General features: G+C 40.6%; 1 protein-coding gene across 5 annotated transcripts in view; it reads right to left on the reverse strand.

Moving 5' to 3' along the window:
* NTF3 (neurotrophin 3) overlaps window positions 1-12,657 on the reverse strand; it is a 139,760-nt gene extending 127,103 nt beyond the window's left edge. Inside the window, exons 1-2 of one of the 5 annotated variants that reach the window (XM_040439202.1) lie at window positions 11,833-12,650; window positions 10,963-10,998 (exon numbers count right to left, since the gene is read on the reverse strand). In XM_040439202.1, coding sequence (XP_040295136.1) covers window positions 10,963-10,983 — 21 coding nt within the window. In that variant the 5' untranslated portion in view covers window positions 10,984-10,998; window positions 11,833-12,650. Of the gene's footprint in view, window positions 1-10,928; window positions 10,999-11,832 lie in introns of all 5 variants that reach the window. The other 4 variants (XM_040439204.1, XR_005780393.1, XM_040439205.1 and 1 more) reach the window with 4 other exon arrangements.
* Window positions 12,658-23,050: the final 10,393 nt, after the last annotated feature.

The following is a 23,050-nucleotide window of genomic DNA, read 5'->3' on the forward strand; positions in this document are numbered from 1 at the left end:
GGTCATCACATGATCCATCATATGATCTTTTACCATGGTGATGGATCATGTGATGACTGGAATGACGTCACCAAAGGTCCTGTTGCTGCACAGAGATCAGATGAAGCCAGAAGGAGATGCCGGCTACGCGATCAAGCAGACTAAGGTGAGTTAAATGATTATTATAAAAAAAAATTTAACCCCTCCAGCGATGTTTTACTATGCATTCTGTATTCAGAATGCTATTATTTTCCCTTATAACCATGTTATAAGGGAAAATAATACTATCTACAGAACACCTATCCCAAGTGGTACTTGGGTACCAAACACGCGCGATTTTTCTCACCCGAGTGCAAAACGCATTACAATGTTTTGCACTCGCGCGGAAAAATTGCGGGTGTTCCCGCAACGCCCGTGTGAAAGGGGCCTAAAATAGTACATATATATATAGAATAATGTAAACCAAGTCCAGTCTATTACAGTGTACTCAAGAGACCAAAATCTAGAAGTCCATCAAATCCATAACCATACAGTTAGAGATGAGAAACTAAGATTATTAAAGAAAAGCACATGAGAACTTGTACTCGGCTATCTCCAGCAGTTCCATAAAGTTATTGACTACTGTTTGCTTTTGTACAAGATGTTTTTAATCGTAACTGAATAAATAAGTGTTAGAGAAGAGGATGTATTTGTATGCAAGTTCTCTAGAAACCTAATTCCAGTTCTGTTTCCAATCCAGAATTGTCTCCTTGTACTCAGATTTCCACTTTGAGGACAACCAGACGGAGGTAAGTAGATGACCATCAATGTTTCTTTTGGAGTAGTCGCATAGAGTTGACTGGAATGGCAGACAAGCATACATGTCTGCTGCTCAATTCAAATGGGGAACACAAGCTCCCATTCTACTGATCAGGTAGGCCCCAATGATAGGACCCTTGCGGATTAGACATGTGGATAGGGGATAATTTGTTGTCATGGGATAACCCCTAAACAAGGACAGTTTAATTAATGCAACAGTAAACACGCAGTCTAAAAATGTGCCAGATTTAAAGAGGTTGTCCGGGTTCAGAGCTCAACCCAGTCATAACCCTCAGAGCATCTTTTAAGATCCGGTGATGTTCCGGGCTATGCTGAGCGGAGGCTTCTGCCTAGCAGTGAGCCCAGTGATGTCACCAGCACTTATGGGCGGTCTTTAGCGCTGCCCTAGCCAGAGGGGCTGAATGGAGGAAGAAAGGGTAAAAAGGTAAACAAACAGCCCTTGTCCTGAGCGATGCAGTGTAGGGCAAGAGAGAGCATTGGGCTGAATGACGGAATAAGGGGTTATGTACAGGTTCAGCTCTGAACCCGGACAATCCCTTTAACAATGTGGCTGATGCTGGATGATAAATCTGGAGCACCTTAAGGCAGTCTAGTTTAAATTTACACTTCTTACTAGTTGGCTTAGTATACACCAGAATTGTCTGTGTGTCAAAATATTGATATATTTTTGGCATAATTTGGTGCCTCTTTCCCGATAGGTCGCAACCATTTTCTGTTAAGGTTTGTCCCTTGTTGGATGAATTAAAAAAAAGGGTGTAAAATTATGTAAAACAATAAATGTGGTGCAAAGCATGTATACTAGTTTTTGGTGCAAATTGCGGCAGAATTCTGGCACAGTGTAGTTAGTATATCTTCCCTGTTGTATCCTTCATCATTCACTCAGACTTCATGAAGCCATTTTAGAAGATACATCTGTTATTATTAGACATGAAATTGCTTGGCTACATCTTTAAGAATTGATGCAAAATCTCCCATCTGTGGAAATACTTTATAATGTGTGATATTGTGATGTATGTTATGTGATGCCAAAACCTCACAATGGCTCTTTAAAAACACTTGAAGATATTTGCTGCTTAATACTGTTCTAGGTCGGGTCATTGTCTTCTCAGTTGACTCCAGTGTCTTTTAAGAAGCATAATATTGGTTCGTTGAAGCACTTTGGATCAGACTGGTAAGGGGTTACCGCAGACAAACAAATACTTGAGGTTTACGGTTGGATTTCACTGTGGTTGATTTCAATTGTACTCAAGTGAATTGTGAATTGTAAACTATTATGAAGAGTTGTCTAAACTTTTGTAACTTGACTTAAACATGCATGATTAAGTTTTTATGTGTTCCCTAGATTACAATAGTATACTATTTGAAAAGTAAGGATGTCAGCTGTAGTCAGAAAAAATGGGTGGTATCTATATGATATAACATCAACATACTATCTAGACTAGTCCCAGCTGGACAATCTGTTTTTGTATGTGCAGTGAGTCCAGGAAGGGAATAGTGTGGAAGAGGACAGAATTGGTGGTAGAAATGATGGAGGTAGTAGTTACTCACAGTGGCAGTATTAAAGGGGTTGTCCAGGTTCAGAGCTGAACCCAGACATATCCCCTTTTTTTACCCAGGCAGTCGCTTTGAGATGAGCATTGGAGCATTTAATGCTCCAATACTCTCCCTTGCCCTGCACTGAATTGTGCAGGGCAAGGGCTTTTTGTTTACATTTTTACACTGCTAGACAAAGTAATTCATCACGAAGTGAATTTTTTTGTAAAATTCAGCAAAGCAGCCGAATCGAACTTTTCAATAATTCGCTCATCACTAGTGATTAACATCGACTAACAGATTTCCAATGCAAGGAGCCAGTCAATTTCAATTTCATGCGACACTGTAATTGTGACATGGCCACGAGCAGAAAATTGTGATCAACTACAATTGAACAAGTAACTTCATGTGTTGTTATAAATCGAATAGTGCTACATGACAAACATATAAAAAAAAGTATAAACTTGTGGGTTTCCCTACAAGAGGTGCTGAGCAAAAGCTATGCAACATGTAACTAAATGCATCATAACTTTTTTTCATTGACTTTATAGCATCCGCTATAGGATTAAGATCTAGGAACTCTGAAGAGAATTAAAGCAACCAAACATTGACTATACCACCTTTGTGGCAATGTTGTGCTAAAAATGTCCTTCCTTAGGGTAAATAGCTGCCGTGAAGGGATGAAATTGGTCATTCACAATGCCTAGGTAAGCCCCTACAGTCCTAATATCCATCCACAGGTATTAGAAGACCCAGGTGTGCTACAGGTATCATTCCCCATGCTTTTACTCCACCAGCCTGGACACCTGACAGAAAAGGTTTATCGATTTGTGCTGCTAGAGCCCAAATTCTGACCCTCCCATCAGCAAGATGCCACAGAAATCTGCATTCATCTGACCAGGTACTGTTTTTCCACTGCTCAATGATCCAATTTTTCTGGTCTTTTGCCCACAGAAGTCTTGCCTTTCTCTTTCATCTGCTATTATAACTCATCTGTGGTAAGGGATGATGAGTTGTGCATTTGTACACATTAGTTGGAGCACAAGGGTTGTTTTAAAAAAATAACAAAAAATAATGTAGACCCTATCTGGGAAAGGATTTACAATATAACAATCACACAGCCTGAACAGGCTGATATCCTCACTTGTCCCAGATAATAAAATATAATTTTTAATGGATAAATTAAAAGAAAATCATCGCATCTATTAAAATATTATTAGTGAGCAAAGAAGTGTGGGTTAGAACTAGGGGGGCAGAATTAGGTTTTAGTTTGCTGATCTCTTCTGTCAATGTGCTAAAAAGCGAAAGTAGTTTAGAAGAGTGTCTAAGAGTGCACAGTGTGTGCCAGTGTGTGCCATAATTAGAGTGGTAGTGCAGGGAAGTGCACTCCCAGCTATCCTATATAAACACTAGCAATGAGTATCAGCTAGTTTTAACTCACACTTCTTTTCTCATAATAATATTTCAATAGATGTGATGATTTTCTTTAAATGTATCTATTGAAAGTTATATTTTATTATCTGGGAGGGACAAGTGAGGATATCAGCCTGTTCAGGCTATGTGATTGTTAGGGTTGTTTTAGGCTACAATTTCTCCACTGTGCGCTGTTGTTCTTCAGAGCGATTCTTGACATCCTCCTCAGTCCATTTTGTGGAAGAGTTTACAGTATGTCCACTGGATCGCACCATTTTCAGTATGCTTTTGACGCTGTTGAATGAGAAAACCCTTCAACAATGGCAGTTTTTTAAATACTGGGCCTATTTAGTCTAGCACTAATGACCATGTTCAGGAGCAGGCTTGCCATAGACCCTTCAGGGATATTTCCTGCTAGGCCAATGCAGAGGACGGCCCCCCAAGCCTTCCTCATGGCCACCAGTCAGTATTATGTGCTTAACTGTGGTATTTCTTCTGCTGGGACGGTATTTTGTTCTGCATTATGGTGTTGCTGGCCCCGCCTTCTTCTTTTTTCCCTGCCTACATATGTTGGCCATGCCTAATTGTGTTGCCCCACCGTCTGTCAATTTGGGCCCACCTACTTCCAGGGCCACTTTAAGTTCCCAGTCCATCCCTGGCCATGCCTAGTTCCACGTCACTTATTTAACTTGATTTTCCAATTCTAATGTGAATAGACACTGAAACTGGTCTACAGATAACTTGCTCACTTGATTTTATGCTGCAGTCTAGTTTTCATGCAGGGAAGCACCAATCGTGAAAGGACAAATATATGCTCATTAGGTACATACAATGTACAGTATATATAAAGTAGTTGGACATGCTTATAGAAACACAACTAAATGACATACTACCTTGCTGCAGGCGAGGGCAAGAGCATGCGATGGTTGAAGCATGAAACGTGGAAGCTATAGGCAGCAGACCTGCTGCAGACGATCCAGGCATTACCTCATATTGCATGCCTATGTATATCTCAACTAATAGTTAATACTGGTGGGTTATGGACAGGAATATGGACTGAGGGGGGTGGGGAGACCTGGTTCAGCTGCATCATGTGATCTATTATTAAAATGGCCCCGCATTCTACTATACATCTTCTAGGTTACCACTCCCTAAAGAAAAAGCTTAATGATGAAGGCAAACATTATGACTAATTCGGAAGGATATAAAACAGACAATGGTTTAAAAGACTGTGTCAATGGCTATTGTAAATTGAAGGGTATATGGTTGAACAAGTCATATTACTATGGTAACAAGCCATCATCATCAACATAACAACTGTCGTAAGATTGTTAAATGGGCAATCTCCATTCACCCGCAGTGCTGAGAAGTGCACTTAATATGTGTCTTGGGTACACCAAAGAAAAAGATTCTTTCTTTTGGATTAACTCCAAATTTTTACAACATAAATGAAGGCATAGTTTTGCTTCCATGCCTTCTAGGCATTTATTTGTAGACAATGGAGTCCTAAATACATTTTAATTCATTCTAATTCCTATGTGCACATCTGTTAATTTGGCTTTGTATGTCTAAAATGTAACCACCAAGTATAACATAAGATCTTGTGCATTAGAATCTTACTAAAACACACTACTTAGTAAAAGGTAGTGTGTTGAAACTGGGTAAAAATAAGCTTGCAAGAGTAAAATGAACTGGTCATTGTCTATTGACCTATTATGTAGAACAAGTACAGACATTCAGTATGTTTAAAGGGTAACTGTCATGTTTTCATAAAAAAATCAATTTTAGCATATGTTACTGCTGCAGCAGCATTATGCATAAAGCAATCTTTAGTTTCTTCACAACCCCTGTTTCCCTTGAGTTTTTCCCTTAGTTATGGCTGTTTAAACATTTACAATATGAGTATGAGGACCTTCTTAAGATGGCTCCTCTGCCAGTTCTCTGAGGCCAAAACTGCTTTCCCTCACTTCCCATACATACTTGTAGCCAGCAGCTCCCTGCCAGCCAATCAGATTGGATTACTGAGAGACATGCCTCCTCACTCTGAAGCCTAATGCAGGCATGCAGTGTGAAGGACCGCCCCTGTCTTCTGTTTACAGTAAGTTGGGAGACAGACAAGCCATAGCAACGTTCTTTTAAGGGAGCAGTGGAAAAGGACAGACAACATTAATGAAAGCTGTTATTATAAGGTAATTACAGATCTTTTGACAATAATTGACAGACTAACTCAGGTATACATGCCTAGCTCTAATAAACTAGCAAATAAAAAATAATATGTCAGTTACCCTTTAAAGGGTCAGTGAGCTTATGTAATAACATCATATGAAAGGTTTTGATTGGTGGGGGTCTACGTTCTAAGCCCCATACTGATTACTATTAAGAGGAGAGAGAAGTGTACTCTCTAAATGGACTCAGACTTTCTATTAAACCCGTCTCCTCGAGCAAGGACAGAGAGCATGCTATGTGAGTGCTTCTCTCTCCTCATTCTTGCAATAGGGGTCAGTCTCAGCATCTAGATCTCCACCAATCAAAACCCTTTATATTGAATGGGTTGGCCACTTTCTGGTTATTGTTCACAAATGTGTCTGTAAGATGATTATATGACACTTACTAATATAGTCATTGTTGAAATTCTGCAACATGGGGTATGCTCATTTGTTTACAAATCCTTTTGTAGTGTCCACACAAAGGTCCTGTCCATAAAATGGCTGGTGATGGAGGGTCATGTGACCAGACAAATCACCTCAATGCAATGTCTCCTGCATTCAAATACACTGCACCTGCACTAAATTCTCAATAGAACAAGTACAGTTGGTAGGTGCAGTGAGTTTAAATGGAGGAGGCATAACATGGAGGTGATTTGCCTAGTCACATGACCCACCAGCAGCAGCCATTTTATGGACAGGACCTCTGGACAGACTTTGTAAACAAGGGAGACTTTGTAAACCCCTTAAAATATATAAAATGGTGCAGAATTTCAACAAGGACTATATTAGTAAGTGCCGTATAATTATCTTACAGACACATTGGTGAACAATAATGAGCAAGTGCACAAACAAAAGTCAGGCTACCTCTGACCAAAACCCCCCCCCCCCAAAAAAAAACTGTTGCCTCTAAACAATACCAGTCAGTGGTAAAACGGTTTCCCAAACAGTCTGAGATCTCATTTCATTAAATCCTCTCCACAACAGCAAGATAATCCAGACACTGTCAATGAAGATGAGTGGTTCAGGTGTAATCACGATCAAAAATGTAGACTCCACAAATCTTGATCAGGACACTTAGGAGAGAGGAATAGAAATAGTGCATAGGCACTTTTAAAAGTAAGAAGGTTGATTCTCCTTACTAACAATAAATCTTTAAAATACAGGTATGCTGAGATTATGGCCCAACCCAGTGTTTTGCCTAACTTCAGGCTTCTTCCAGTTCTTTAATGAAATGAGATTTCAGACAGTTTCAGAGACCCTTCCTTCTTGATTTTTATCGCTGACTGGTAATGGTGAGTGGCAACAGTTTTTTGGTCAGTAGTAGCTTGAATAAGTCTGCAAAAGTTGACTTTTGTAAATGTGTGTAAACTGGGCCTTGTGGACTGGACCTGTTTTTCTATGTTTGGCTTCTTATGAACTCAGATTGTTGTTGTCTACCTTTGCTCTTCATTTCTCAAAATATTTGATAGTTGCTATGATATATAAAAAGCTTTGTGAAATCTCAGTGATCATTTAAAGGGGTTGTCCGGAATTAGAAAGACATAGCTGCCTTCTTTTAGAAACAGTGCCAGCATGAGAACAAAAAATGCTTAATTAACTTGCCAAGTACACACAATGAATGTATCTATTTTATGTCAAAATCAAGAAGCATGGAATGAATAAACTGTACATACAGTACACATAAAAACGATATGAATGAAAGTATTGGGGGTTCCATTCTTTATTAGCATACAGTAAGTATGTAAGAGATGGCATGTCCTAATGCTTACAAGTGAGCCATATAACCCTGTCTTGTAGGCCAATATTTTGTAGGTATTTAAAGGGAATCTGTCACCAGTTTTATGGTGTCCTATCTGAAGGCAGCATGAACTATCCTAAACAAAATGCTGGGTCACTTTCTTGACTTGACCCAGTCATTTTACTAAGATCTGTATAGAACATTTCCAGTGTTGGAGCTGTTCAATTCACATTATGTGCTAGGGAGTACTTATATTAGTTCCTAGCTCTCCCTGTCCCTTTATGTTGATTGCAATAGGAAAAAATATGTCAATCAGTTGTGGGGATTGGGGGGAGCTGGGAGCTCATGAATATCAAGACTCCCTACCTTTTACAGTATATTGAGATGACTCTAGTGCTCAACTCATGCTGGAGCTGTTCAATAAAGAGTTTAGTAAAATGACTGGGTCAGTTGTACGTTTTGCTCAAGATTTCCGTCACTGGTTTATGCCGCCCTCAGATGTTGGTTTGTATAGATGGAGACAGAGTGATTTACAAGGTCTCCTGTTTATGTATCTTGTGGAATCAAGAATCACATTGTTCATGTTGATCATCTAGGGATAATTCTCTCTTGGGCCATTTCTTCAACAAAACTCCTAAAAGCCTCATTCTACTGCAGTTCTAGTTGAATGTGGCCTACATCAAATGAAAAGACAAACCCAAATCCCATATCTGTAGCTTTTTTTGTATGCCTACTAGTATGGGTATCAGAGCACAAATCTAATGTGTGACTATGTCTATTATATGTTAGTTAAAGGAGATGTACTGTATAGAAAGACCACTTTAAATACCCTATTAGTGATTTTTCTGACATGATCAGTGGAATCTAAAGTTACAAACCACTTCTAATAATCTTTATAGGCTTTGAAGAACATCTCTCTCTCTCTATGGAGGAACTGGCAGACCTGTGTCCTACACAGTTCAATGAGAACTGTGTAATTCTTAATTTCTCCTGTAGTGGCGCTGTAGATAAACTGCTCTTGCTTTTGAGTTCTTTCCCAGATTGCAGCTGATTACTGGAGATCCCAGTAGGAGGACACCCTCTGTTACTATCATCTTTAAATATGACACATATTTACTGTTATGCACTTTTGAAGGTGAGTAAGTGAAATCTTAACTTACAATTACATTTTCATACATTAGACAAGTGTCTCTCTGCTCATCTAAATCACTCATGATTCAAGCAATGCAAAATAAAGTGCAATCATTTCATGGAGCCTTTTCCATAGTTTATGTCCTGAAACCATAGAGATGTATTGTGTTGATAAATCATCCATCATCTAGGGCAACATACGATCTTGTGTGGTGTTTCCCAAAAGATGGTTTTCTGAATCTTCTTCTACACTTTCCTCTATGGGTACCCACATTTTGAACTAATTTAAGGTCCAACTAAACCCAAAAATGTATGTTTTTTTTCCAAATTTTCTACCTATGTACCACCACGTTCATCAACATCTTAGTGACAGTTCTGCTCCTAGTCTGTTCTGCTTTTGGTAGAATTAATAGGCCAATCAAATTTAGTTTCTGACCTTTCTGGACTTTCTCCATTTCTGTGCCCTACATATTACCCCTGGCAGGTAATTGTAGGGGCAAGATGTGCTAAAAGTGTGAAGCTCAAATGGTGCACTGACACTACTCTATAAAGCACTATCATTTTCATAAATTTTTAATATTGTAATATCTAGTATTGTATAGCTTGAGATGTGAGCTCTCCATTGGCTGCACCTGTCCTTTCCTTCCAAAAACAAAAAACGAAATATAAAAATCTTTAAAACACAAATCCCAAAAAACAAATACTAAATACGTGGGCATTCAAAATTTCACTGGTCCATAAATAAATCAACACATCACAAGATTTGCTCACAGCAAACTGGCTAGAGCTATTCAGAAATATCCGGTACAATCCTATTAGTTGTGACTTACCAAATGAGATTCCAAAACCATGCTAACCCATTGCCTTAAAATAATTACTGATGAGAAGAAAAAGTGAAGGATTCCAAGAGAATCTGAACTTCTGACTTACGGATTTCAGAAAGAAACATAAATGATACACTGTAATGGCTTTTCGAGCAAGCAAAGTAATTAGCTGAGATCATTCATCGTTATAACACTCTTAGCTTCCCTTTAGCGTTTAGTCATAATCATCTATTATGCCCATGCATGTAGGGATGACTTCTTTGCAATCAGTCAAGTTTATCACTGTACACGCCAAACATGTTCACACTTAATTTTTTTGTAAACCTACCATACAGCACAGCAGTTCAGAGTGTTATGTCTATCACTAAGCACTGATGACATTCATTATACAACCACTAAATAGTAAACCGATTCTTACCATAAGAACATAATGTTGATTCTTAAGCAGCACAAAAACTATACAATAACAGTATACCTATGAGGGTGTAACTGTATAAATCACGTCCCAAAGTGACATTTTTGTCCCAACTGTTTAATATTATCATAAATACATGACTCCTAAATGCACCTGAACATATAGAGAATTTTTTAGCCTAATATATTATTTCAATAATTTTTTTTCTACACTTAACTAAAATAAATACAGTAATAAAACAGTTTGACATGTCTTAAGGAACAGGACGTTATTTTTGGATACCACACTCTATTAAGTAACTTTTTAAGCATGTGGAAATGGTATGTTCAGAATTAGTATACCCGAGAGATTGTTAGAATAGTAAATAACCCTATCACCACACTCTACAAGAACACTTACAGTATCCAGCATATGTAGATGGAACACTGCATTATAAAAAAAAAACACACACACACAAACAATGGTGGCAAATGTTTAACTAAGCTGGCAGCTTAAGTGCATTACCTGAGCAGGAAAGCAGTAAGAGAAGAGAGATTTTGACTGCTTTTGCAAGGACTAAAATTTGCCTCTGGGGTGAGTGAGGTCTGTTACAGCTAGTTCTACATTCCTTCTGTGAGCAAAGTTCTTTTTTTTATTCCCAGCAGTTGTATATTTTTTCCTTTTTTTAATTTTTTTTCCCCATTTTCTTTACTTGAAAAGGTAACCAATTATGTATACAGTAAATATGTATATCTTCTGAAAGAATACATTTAAATTACCAGCAAAATAGGTAAAGCTAAATATTTTTCAAAAATGAGAATATAAAATTATCTAAACATTTAATAAAGTCTTAGATCTACCCCCACCCTTTCCTATTCTTAACTGCCTACCTTGCTTTTGCAGATCACAGGTAATATTTCTTACCGTGGTGGTTGGATTGACCATGGCATCCGTGTTAATCTATTAAGAAACATCGACATGAAGCTGTAGTTTGCTGGAAGTGTATTCATTCAGAGTAACAAAAAAGTTGGTTTTTGCAAGCCTTCTACAAAAGATTTTTCTGAGTTGCTCTATGGGTGAGGAGCCTTAAACTCTGAGTCTTGTGAACATAATCTGCTCGATTATACCAAACCAGCCCAGCCAGATGGCTCGGTGCTCTGAAGAGTAACCCTTTCCCTGCCAAGCAACACTGTGCAGAATCTCAGGAGCTGCTACTTGATTTTGACCACAAAACGTGCTAGGTTCCTGATTGTATTTTAAAAGTTGTTATTTTTTTTCATTGGGATTGAGGTAAAGAACTAACTGTTTGAATTATTATTATTAATTTTTTTTATAAAATTCTGAGACAATTTTTTACATTTAATTTTCAAATGATTCAATGTGACATAGCCTTTACATGTCAAAATATTATAAGGAAGCAATAATAAAATAAAAAATAAAATAGCCGTTAAATATAAAATTCAAACTGTTATAGTGAAAGCGAAAAGTATATTGACATTCATGGCTGTCAAAAAGTATTAAAACTGCTATCTATACAAAAATATACTTATATTAGTCTCTAAATAGGACTTTGGTGATGGTGGCCAAATCTCTATTTTATGGTCATTGTAATTTGATTTACATTATTACCTATACAGATCTATGTACTGAATATTTAACATAATTCATAATGCACTGCTCTAAACCTTATTTTAGTTACTTAAAATAAATGTGTTAAACTATATGTTAGATTATCAGTTGAACAGTTAAGATGACATGTATATTCTTGCAACTGTTAAGTGGACCTTCAAATACCTTTTAGAGACTGAAAGCATTGGGTTACATTGAAATTAGGTGTAGTTGCTTCTATTCCACTTTCCCAAAACTCCTTTTGTTCCTGAGTATATCCATCTCCAGTTTCCCCTTTTGCATCTTCAAATATCTTTTGGCATTTTGACCCTACCTGTGCCCTCTTTTCAGGAAATCCTACACCCTCTTCTGGGTCTAGGATTCTCAGTAGGGTAAATTTTACTTTGAATCCGAAGAGTTTTTCCAATCAGATGAAATAGACAAAACAGCTTGAAAAAAATCTGCTCTATACAAATTGCCCAGGTCTGAACATTCCCGGCTGTTCTACTGGTCACAGTTGAAAGCTCGCAATCAGACACGAAAAAGGTATCAGCCACACGCTCCTGGGCGGAAAATTGTTTAAAAAACTGCTTCTCAGTAGCTTGTAGTAATGTCAATGATCTGAGCATTTTTCTGAGTCCACAAAAGTTGAAAGAAAAAATTGCAAAGTGTGCAAAGGTTTCCCAGCTCTCTTAGATTGACTCTCCAACATGAGTCCCAAGAACCGATCAGGGAGTTTCAAGCAAGCCAAGTCAAACGAACTGCAGTGAAAGTGTTGGCTGGCAAATCTCAGAATATGTTTTCCCATAGGAATACACCACCCCCTGGATAGTTGAGTGACAGATTAAGCCATCCAATGTAGTTTTTAGAGACAGAGAAGGCTTCAGAGCACTGCTGTCAAACAAAGAGTCAACCGGTCTTGTTAGCCATCACAAGGGTTAACATTTGAATGTAGATAAGATAGATCTAGGAGGCTCTTTCATCCCACTAAGTCTTATGAAACTCTGACTACGATAAGCAGTGCAAAAGGCTCACACTTATTACAGAGTTCCCGAGAGACAGAGAGACGTGGACCAAGACTGACTTTTCTGTTGCATAAGGGTGGTGGGAGGGTGGGGTGGTGGGGTCATAAGCATAAATGTGTTCGTGTGTGTCTGTGTGAGGGGATAACGTATGTGTGTACTCTACACATTTGCATGCAAATAACACGCCTTGAAATTTGATATCTGACAGCTAAAACTTGCCAAAAATGTGTACACTGAACAAAAGAAAAAGAAAATAACATTGTGGAAAAGGGCTGAAATATGAAACATCTCAGCGCCAAACATGTTTTTAGTTCTTCAAACATCATTTATCTTTGATCACAGTGGAAGTGTATTTAATCTTGATCATGCTCTTTGAAACAAATTCTGGATTTTATTATATTCGTTGAAAGGACAGTGATTTCTTTTGTATTATATTTTTTGAGCATCCAGAAGAGGGATTGTAAACAGAAGAACTTGTCATACACATTGTGAATGTTCTGCAACCAGAGCAATGATCTCTACTTATGTACTTGAATACAAGACTGATAGACTGGCAGCTAAGACGTGTTATAATCCAGATCCGATTGTGCTAGGCCTTTCCTGAGGAATTAACTGTGTTATATTTTTAGGTACCTTTACCCTGACCATGTCAACAAACATGAAAGGCGGCACGTGTGTTGAGATGTTCCAGAGAACCACCAAAAGATTTAATAAATAATCAGTGCACCAGATGAATTGTATAGACCTGCATGTTTAATTTCATTCAGAATATAAATGCTCATTATAGATTAGTGATTTCCTCTTTTTATCCCTACAAATGAACTAACACGTGGTTCTGCAAAAATGAACACTCCAGATTGAAAAGCTGAATAGTGGAGCTTCATCTACTGCAACAGCGCCACTATGTGGCTAAAAAATGTATAAAAAAGACAGTGGAAGCTATGCACAGACCTATTTATGGAGGTATATAGGGTTAATTGAACCTGTAAATTTTTCAATAGGCCCCAAGCCTATTGTAAGAAGGGTATCTGTAATACAGCACTCATAGAAATCTGTGGGCCTTGTTAATAAGTAGTTATGAGCGGCATAGGCAATATTCGAATTCGTGATATTTCACAAATTTTTGCCCATAAATTCGCAAATTCGAGAATTCCAGTCCAGTCATCCCAGTCATTATTTAATTGATTGTGAAAATCGGCAATGTAATATATTCGCAATAAAAATGTGCGATCTACACTAAGGGGTAGTCAACTTTCCTATTGGTTGCTAGGGATGTTGCTAAATGCAGATATTCGCGATAAATTTGCAAATAGAATATTCGCGATCAACACTATTCGCGAACACAAATATATACCACTATATTCAAAATATTCGCACATTCTGGAAGTGACGATATTCACAATTAAAATTAGCGATTCGAATATTCGCAATCATATGTACTATGTTAATCAACACTATTAATAAGGCACCTTGAGGAAATTTTTGGACTATACTGTACAACATTATTATGAGGTTACATTCATACCTGTTTTACTTATAGGAAGATAAAAAAACAAAACAAAAAAACTTTATTCACATATAAAGGGTTAAAAGGCTATCTGCCCACTAAATGTAGTATAACACTTCGTATAGAGGGTAGGGATAACTTGCGCATAAAGACCCCTCAGTTTGCTTGACTGCCAACACCTGCACAACTCCATTCATCAACTTGCTCACTTGAGTGTGAACAGTGTGTTATAGGTGTGCCTGTATCCTCCTCTACTATTTGTATTGCCGCTGATTTAAGTGAGTGATACGCACTGAGATCGATGCTTATTTAACATAGGGCATCAGTAGGTGCGAGTGTGACCAGTGTGGGGGGTTTACGCGCAAGTTATCCCTACACTCTATACGAAGTGTTGAGGGAGACTAATAGGGTAACAGGCAGGTTAGCCATCTGTAGACCGCTGATTCAAGTGAGCGATACGCACCGAGATAGATGCTTATTTAATATAGGGCATCAGTAGGTGCGAGTGTGAACAGTGTGCTATAGATGTGCTTGTATGCGCATTCCTTCTCCACCATCTGAATCCTTAATGGTGTGCCACATTGCCGCTGATTCAAGTGAGCAAGGTGGATGAATGGATGTGTCCACTAATCTCAGGGCAGCAAGTTGTGCAGGTGTTGGCAGTCAAGCATACTGAGGGGTTTTTACACGCACGTTTTCCCTACCCTCTACACAAAGTGTTGAGGGAGACTAATAGAGCTACAGGCAGGTTAGCCATCTGTATTTCCACTGATTCAAGTGAGCGATACGCACCGAGATAGATGCTTATTTATTATAGGGCATCAGCAGGTGCGAGTGTGAACAGCGTGCTAGAGGTGTGCCTATATGCACAATCCTCTGTATTGCCGCTGATTCAAGTGAGCGATATGCACCGAGATAGATGTTTATTTAATATAGGGCATGAGCAGGTGCGAGTGTGAACAGCATACTAGAGGTGTGCCTATATGCGCAATCCTCTGTATTGCTGCTGATTCAAGTGAGCGATACGCACTGAGATCGATGATTATTTAACATAGGGCATCAGTAGGTGCGAGTGTGAACAGTGTGCTATAGGTGTGCTTGTATGCGCAATCCTCCTCCACCATCTGAATGCTTGATGGTGTGCCACATTGCCGCTGATTCAAGTGAGCAAGGTGGATGAATGGATGTATCCACTAATCTCAGGGCAGCGAGTTGTGCAGGTGTTGGCAGTCAAGCAAACTGAGGGGTCTTTACGCGCAAGTTATCCCTACCCTCTATCCGAAGTGTTATACTACTACATTTAGAGGGCAGATAGCCTTTTAACCCTTTATATGTGAATAAAGTTTTATTGTTTTTGTTTTTTTGCGCTATCTTCCTATAAGTAAAACTGTTTAGTTACAGATATGGTGGAGTTAACCTCTTAAGGACACATGACGTACCGGTACGTCATGATGTCCTGGTACTTAAGGACACATGACGTACAGGTACGTCATGTATGGTTCCGATCACCGCCGCTTGGCGGGCGGTGATCGGAACCCGGTGCCTGCTCAAATCATTGAGCAGGCACCTAGGCTAAATACGCCTCGGAGTCCTGTGACCCCCCCATGTCGGCGATCTCAGAAAACCGCAGATCAATTCAGACCTGCGGTTTTCTGCGTTTCCGGGTTATTCGGGTCTCTGAAGACCTGATAACCCGGAACAGGATGGTGATGGTGGTGTGATTTTACCCCACCAATCACCATCCTGCGATCCTGAGAGGTGATGGTGACATCACCTTCCAGGATCGCTTCTGATTGGCTGGTGGGCGGGACGGCGGCAGATTCAAAAGATGCAAGCGCTCCTCTCCTCCTCCTTTTGTGTTCCAGAGCCAGAGGAGAGAGGAGCTGCCTGCACGTCGTGTTCATCGGTGCCAGCATCACCCCATCTGTGCCCCCCAGGACCCGATCTGTGCCCCAGCACCCCCCATCTATACCGCAGGTACATAGGGAAAGCATAAGGAAAGTTTGGGTTAGACAGGGAAAATAAAGGGAAAGTTAGTTGGATAAACTTTGATTGCATCACCCTAAGTTAGGGTGTCTGGGGTCCACAGCACAGCTGTGTGACCCTAGACCCCCCAGGGGTGCTGCCGCTTGCCCCCCCTGCTTCCCCCCCACACACTTTTTTGGGGTGCAGTATTTTTATCTTTTATAGTTTTTTTTGTGTACGCTGACTGTGGCCGGTACTCTTAGCGTCCGGCCACTGTTAGCGAATCGCACACCCCACCGCTGATCAACTTCGGACGGTTGATCAGCGGTTTTGAAATTTTTTCCCCACATTTTTTGCCCTTTTTTTAGTTAGTTTTTATTAATTTTTTCTGTTAGTTTTAGGGTGAGTTCGCGAACACCCGTGCCCCCACACACACGCACACCTAATAAAGATTTACACACACGCACATACACACGCAGACACACACTCCCCTATGGCCCGCCAGACGTTCTCGGCCGAGGAGGCATACGCCCAGCTTGCCTCAGACTCCGAAAGTCCCAGTGAGGACGAGGATGACCCCACATTCCTGTTGTCATCCGCGTCCTCCTCATCATCTAGCGATGATGATGATCCCCCAAGGCGGCGGAGACGCTGCCAGGCGGAGCAAGGGGACCGCCATGTTAGGGACCCTGTGGCCCATCCTAGTACGAGCAGCTCCGGGGCTCGTACTGGTTTCCCGGCCCACCAGTTAAATCCACCAGAGCACCCTGCCGGTGAACTAGTCTGGTGTAGCCCAGAGCGATACGAGCCCGTGATTCCTGATTTTGTAGGCCAATCAGGAATCCAGATTTCCACAGTGGGCTACACTGAATATGACTTTTTTTGTCATTTTTTCAGTGACCCACTGGTAAATCTGATGGTGGAGCAGACGAACCTGTACGCCCAACAGTTTGTTGATTAACACCCGGGCTCCTTTTTGGCCAGGCCCGGTGGCTGGACGCCGGTCAGTGCAGCCGAAATGAGGACATTTTGGGGCCTCGTGCTGCATATGGGCCTGGTCAAGAAACCCAGTGTCAGGCTGTACTGGAGTGGGGACGTCCTATACCAGACCCCACTTTACATTACAGCCATGACACGCTCCCGGTTTGAGGCCATCCGGAAATGTCTGCATTATTCAGATAATGCAGCATGTCCCCCCCGAGGTGATCCTGCCCATGACCGTCTGTATAAGATACGGCCGGTCATCGATCACTTTGGGGCCAAATTCATGGAGGCCTATGTACCTGGAAGGGAGGTCGCGGTTGATGAGTCTCTCATTGCGTTCAAGGGGAGACTCATTTTCCGCCAGTATGTTCCCTCCAAGCGGGTGAGGTATGGCGTGAAGCTATACAAAATTTGTGAGAGTACCTCAGGGTACACTTACAAATTTCGTGTATACGAGGGGCGAGATTCCCGGATTCAAGCCCCAGAATGTCCCCCCACTCTGGGTGTTACCAGGAAACTTGTGTGGGACCTTATGTACCCACTCCTGAATAAGGGTTACCACCTTTACGTGGATAACTTTTATACCAGTATCCCCTTGTTCCAGTCCCTTGCCGCCAGATCCACGTCCGCTTGTGGGACCGTGCGGAAAATCAACACGGCCTCCCTGCCCTCCCCCTCCAGGTACCTATCCCCAGGGGTGAGACCCATGCCCTTTCCACTGGAAACCTGTTGCTGGTCAGGTATAAGGACAAGAGGGATGTCCTTATGCTGTCCACAATTCATGGTAACGGCATCACCCCTGTCCCTGTGCGAGGTACCGCGGCAACGGTCCTCAAGCCCGATTGTATCGTCGCCTACAATCGGTATATGGGAGGAGTTGATCTCTCTGATCAAGTCCTCAAGCCATATAACGCCATGCGCAAAACCCGGGCATGGTACAAAAAAGTTGCGGTCTACTTGGTACAGGTTGCCATGTACAACTCTTTTGTGCTGTCCTGGAGCGCTGGCAACACAGGGACATTCCTTCAGTTCTATGAGGCAGTCCTCAAGGCCCTGATCTTTTCGGACCAGGAAAGAGCAGGGCGGAGTACCACGGGAACTGTAGGCACCCGGATCGTCCCTGGCCAACACTTTCCAGGTGTGGTCCCCCATATTGGAAAGAAGGGACAAACCCAAAAAAGGTGCAGAGTGTGTCACAGGAGGGGGATACGGAAGGACACCACAACTCAATGTGACACATGCCCCGATCATCCGGGCTTCTGCATTATTGGTTGCTTCAGGGAGTATCACACTTCCATGGAGTACTAAATTTATATCCCGATTTAGCACTGACATCGGATAAAAAAACTGGTTCTCAGACTTGAGACACCCAAAAAAACTAAAATAATTCATTAAAAGTAGACATATTAGGTATCGCCGCGTCGGTAATAATCTCCTCTATAAAAATACCCCATGACCTAACTCCCCAGATTAACACAGTCCAAAAAAAAAAAATCTAAACGGTGCAAAAAAAGTTTTTTTTTTGTCACCTTACATAATAAAATGTTTAATAGCAAGCGATCAAAAAGTCATATAGCCCCCAAAATAGTGCCAATAAAACCGTCCGCTCATCCCGCAAACAATGAGCCCCCACATAAGATAATCGGATAAAAAAATAAATAAATGACACTTAGACTCTAGAGATACAAAAAAAAAAATTTGTATCAAAAAGGATAATATAGTCAAAATCCTAAATAATTGTAAAAAAAAGGTTGACTTATTATGTATCGCCACGTCCGTAAGAATCTCCTCTATAAAAATATCAAATTACTTTACCCCCCAGATTAACACGGTCAAAAAAAAAAAAAAAAATGGTGCCAAAACCGCTATTTTTGGTACTTTTCCATTTCAATCCGTTTTTTCCGGTAACAAAACAAGGGTTAACAACCAAACAAAAGTTTATGTTTATTACCCTGATACTGCAGTTTACAGAAATGCCACATTTGTGGTCGTAAACTGCTGTATCAGTAAAAGGGAGGCCGCAAAAGGAAAGGACCGACATGGTTTCTAGAAGGCCGATTTTGATGGCCTTTTTTATTGACACCATGTCCCTTTTGAAGCCCCCCTGATGCCCTCTTAGAGTAAAAACTCCCCCATCTAAGAAACTACACCCCTCAAGGTATTCAAAACTGATTATACAAACTTTATTAACCCATTAGGTGTTCCTCAACAGTTAATGGCAAATGGAGATGAAATTTCTGAATTTCAACTTTTGGTAACCTTGCCTCACAAAAATGTAATATAGAGCAACCAAAAATCATATGTACCCTAAAAATAGTCCCCCAAAAAATGCCACCTTATCCCGTAGTTTCCAAAATGGGGTCACTTTTAGGGAGTTTCCACTTGGCTGTTAACCCTTGCTTTGTTAGTGGAAAAAATGGGTTAAAATGGAAAATTAGGTAAAAAAAAGAAATTTTCAAATTTCATCCCCATTTGCCAATAACTCTTGTGCAACACCTAAAGAGTTAACGACGTATGTAAAATCAGTTTTGAATACCTTGAGGGGTGTAGTTTCTTAGATGGGGTCACTTTTAGGGAGTTTCTACTCCAGGGGTGCATCAGGGGGGTTGAAACAGGACACGGTGTAAATAAACCGTTCCATAAATATCAGCCCTCCAAAATCCAAACGGCGCACCTTTCGCTCTACGCCCCGCTGTGTGGCCGTACAGTAGTGTGTACGGCCACATATGGGGTGTTTCTGTAAAAGGCAGAGTCAGGGCAATAAAGATACAGTCTTGTTTGGCTGTTAACCCTTGCTTTGTTAGTGGAAAAAATTGGTTAAAATGAAAAATTTTGTAAAAAAATTACATTTTCTAATTTCATCCCCATTTGCCAATAACTCTTGTGCAACACCTAAAGGGTTAACAACGTATGTAAAATCAGTTTTGAATACCTTGAGGGGTGTAGTTTCTTAGATGCGGTCACTTTTAGGGAGTTTCTACTCTAGGGGTGCATCAGGGGGGCTTCAAATGGGACATGGTGTAAATAAACCAGTCCAGCAAAATCTGCCTTTCAAAAACCAAACGGCGCCCCTTTCACTCTACGCCTTGCTGTGTGGCCGTACAGTAGTTTACGGCCACATATGGGGTGTTTCTGTAAACGGCAGAGTCAGGGCAATAAAGATACAGTCTTGTTTGGCTGTTAACCCTTGCTTTGTTAGTGGAAAAAATGGGTTAAAATGGAAAATTAGGCAAAATAATGAAAATCTCAAATTTCATCCCCATTTGCCAATAACTCTTGTGCAACACCTAAAGGGTTAACGAACTTAGTAAAATTAGTTTTGAATACCTTGAGGGGTGTAGTTTCTAGAATGGGGTCATTTGTGGGTGGTTTCTCTTATGTAAGCCTCGCAAACTGACTTCAGACCTGTAGTGGTCCCTAAAAATTGGGTTTTTGTAAATTTCTGAAAAATTTCAAGATTTGCTTCTAAACTTCTAAGCCTTGTAACATCCCCAAAAAATAAAATATCATTCCCAAAATAATTCAAACATGAAGTAGACATATGGGGAATGTAAAGTCATCACAATTTTTGGCGGTATTACTATGTATTACAGAAGTAGAGAAACTGAAACTTTGAAATTTGCAAATTTTTTAAAATTTTTGGTAAATTAGGTATTTTTTTATTTATGAAGTACAATATGTGATGAAAAAACAATCTCAGAATGGCCTGGATAAGTCAAAGCGTTTTAAAGTTATCAGCACTTAGAGTGACACTGGTCAGATTTGCAAAAAATGGCCTGGTCCTTAAGGTGAAATAAGGCTGTGTCCCTAAGGGGTTAATTGACTATAGTTAGGTCTATCGGCCCCATCTGCTATTTCATTCAGATTTTTTAACAGGACCTCTGCCACAGATACAGTATGAACATAGCCTTAGCAAGTGTCTTTTTCGTGTCCATTTTAGAGCAGGGAGCTAGCATCCAGGTATATAAATATCACAAAAGAATTAGTCTTAAAGGGACACTGACAGGCCCAATAAGCATATTTAGGTATATATATATGACAGTACAGGTCTTATAAAGTGTATTAAAATCATCTAAGTATCCCCCCTGTCCACCTTATAAATACAGTAAACTGAAGTTTTATAACCTGCTTGAATCGTCTTCAATCTGCCCAAGGGGCGATGTTTCACCTCCACTTGCGCCCAGCCAGCCTCGCCCCAACTGCCGTTTTGAAGCGCCGCCCAGCTCATCAATATTCACTTTGCTGGGCGGCTTCTGCTGTCTCCCCTCTGAAGCGCTGTGCTGAACAGTGCCCGGCGCATGCGCATAATGCAGAGGCTGAAGCGGCCTCTAGGATGCAGACTGTACGCAGGCGCGATGTGATCCCGGCCAGTGAGGGTGCCGGGCGCATGCGCTGAAGATGAGACGGAGGCCGATGCCCATAGGAATGTATTGGGCATGCGCCGGATCTTGTGAAGTCGGGGACAGTAGTAGCCGCCCAGCGAAGTGAATATTGATGAGCTGGGCGGCGCTTCAAAACGGCAGACTAGATGGGCCAAATGGTTCTTATCTGCCGACACATTCTATGTTTCTATGTTTCTATTGGGCCTGTCAGTGTCCCTTTAAATCATAACTTTTATTATGGGTAGGGTTTTGACAGCAATACTTTATAGATAATATTGCCTTTATTAGGTACATGAGAGTCTACTAGCCATACACTTACGCAGGCTCGGACTGGCCCACAGGTGTACAGGGGAATTTCCCGGTGGGCCCCTGGGCTTGGTGGGCCCCTAGTCTCCCACTCCCTGCACAAGTGGCACATAACACAGTAGACTTACTGTACTACATACATATATTCAATGTACAGCACCTCCACCAGCCGATGTTCATATAAAAAAACTAAAATTATTAAATTATTATATTTGAATGCATCCGTACGGTGGGCCCCCAAAATAAATTTGACTAGTGGGCCCTAGGTACCCCTGTCCGACACTGCACTTACGTGATACAAAAACTTACATATACAAGTATCAAGAAGCAAGTTGTTCAAGTTGATATATACAAGTTGATCAAGAAGCAGGAAAAAGCCTTAAGGATTTCAGGGGTATTTAGGGCCGGAAGTAAAAGGTACCACTGTGACACGATCATAGATAAACTGAGGTGCAGAGTCTATACACCAATTTCCCGGATAATCACCTTTGGTGACAGGATTTTGGTTTCACTAAAAAATCATCATGTTAAGGCAAAGTTGGCAGAGGAATCCCAAGAACACAGTACCAAAAAGAAAAACCAGAGGTATAGTCAAAGGTGAAAGCAGGAATGTGATATGCCCTGGAGCAAGAGGAAGGGAGTCAATACTGGAGAAGGGGACCCAAGGAAAATAAATTCTTAACTGAAGAATAAAGTTATGTTCAAGGAGCAGAGACACTAAACCTTGGCAGGTATAACGGAAGGAATACTGGCTTGTCATAGCAATGCAGTGTGTCCCCAATGCAGGGAGAAATGTTCTCTTTGAGGCAAAAGCTGGGTAAGCAAAGTACCACTTTGTCTCGTGGTAGTTCCACATGGCTTTTTTTCTGTGGCTGCATGATGGACTATTAAAGGGGTTAGCCAAGTTGGGCAAAAAATTGGCCTTGGTGATGTACAGTATGAGACCCATAAGGCATAAGCTATACAGCAATGTTACCGTTAAAGCCAAGTAAACAAAGGCGCAAGCAAGAAGGGCCAGATAGGTACGGAATCAGCTGCAGAAAAAACGGATAAGGAATATTCTTTTATTATTTTATCACCTTTTCTACTTTGGCCATCAGGAAAATAAAGAAAACACCATTAGCAGTTGGTAAAACGTATTAGAGGAAAAAATTATTCTAACATTCCCAGACATCTGCTTGGAGAGTTTGGCTTAAAGAACAAACTTTTCATCAAGATAATCTTTATTACAGGAA

Source organism: Bufo bufo, chromosome 1, assembly GCF_905171765.1.
Source record: "Bufo bufo chromosome 1, aBufBuf1.1, whole genome shotgun sequence".
NCBI lineage: Eukaryota > Metazoa > Chordata > Amphibia > Anura > Bufonidae > Bufo > Bufo bufo.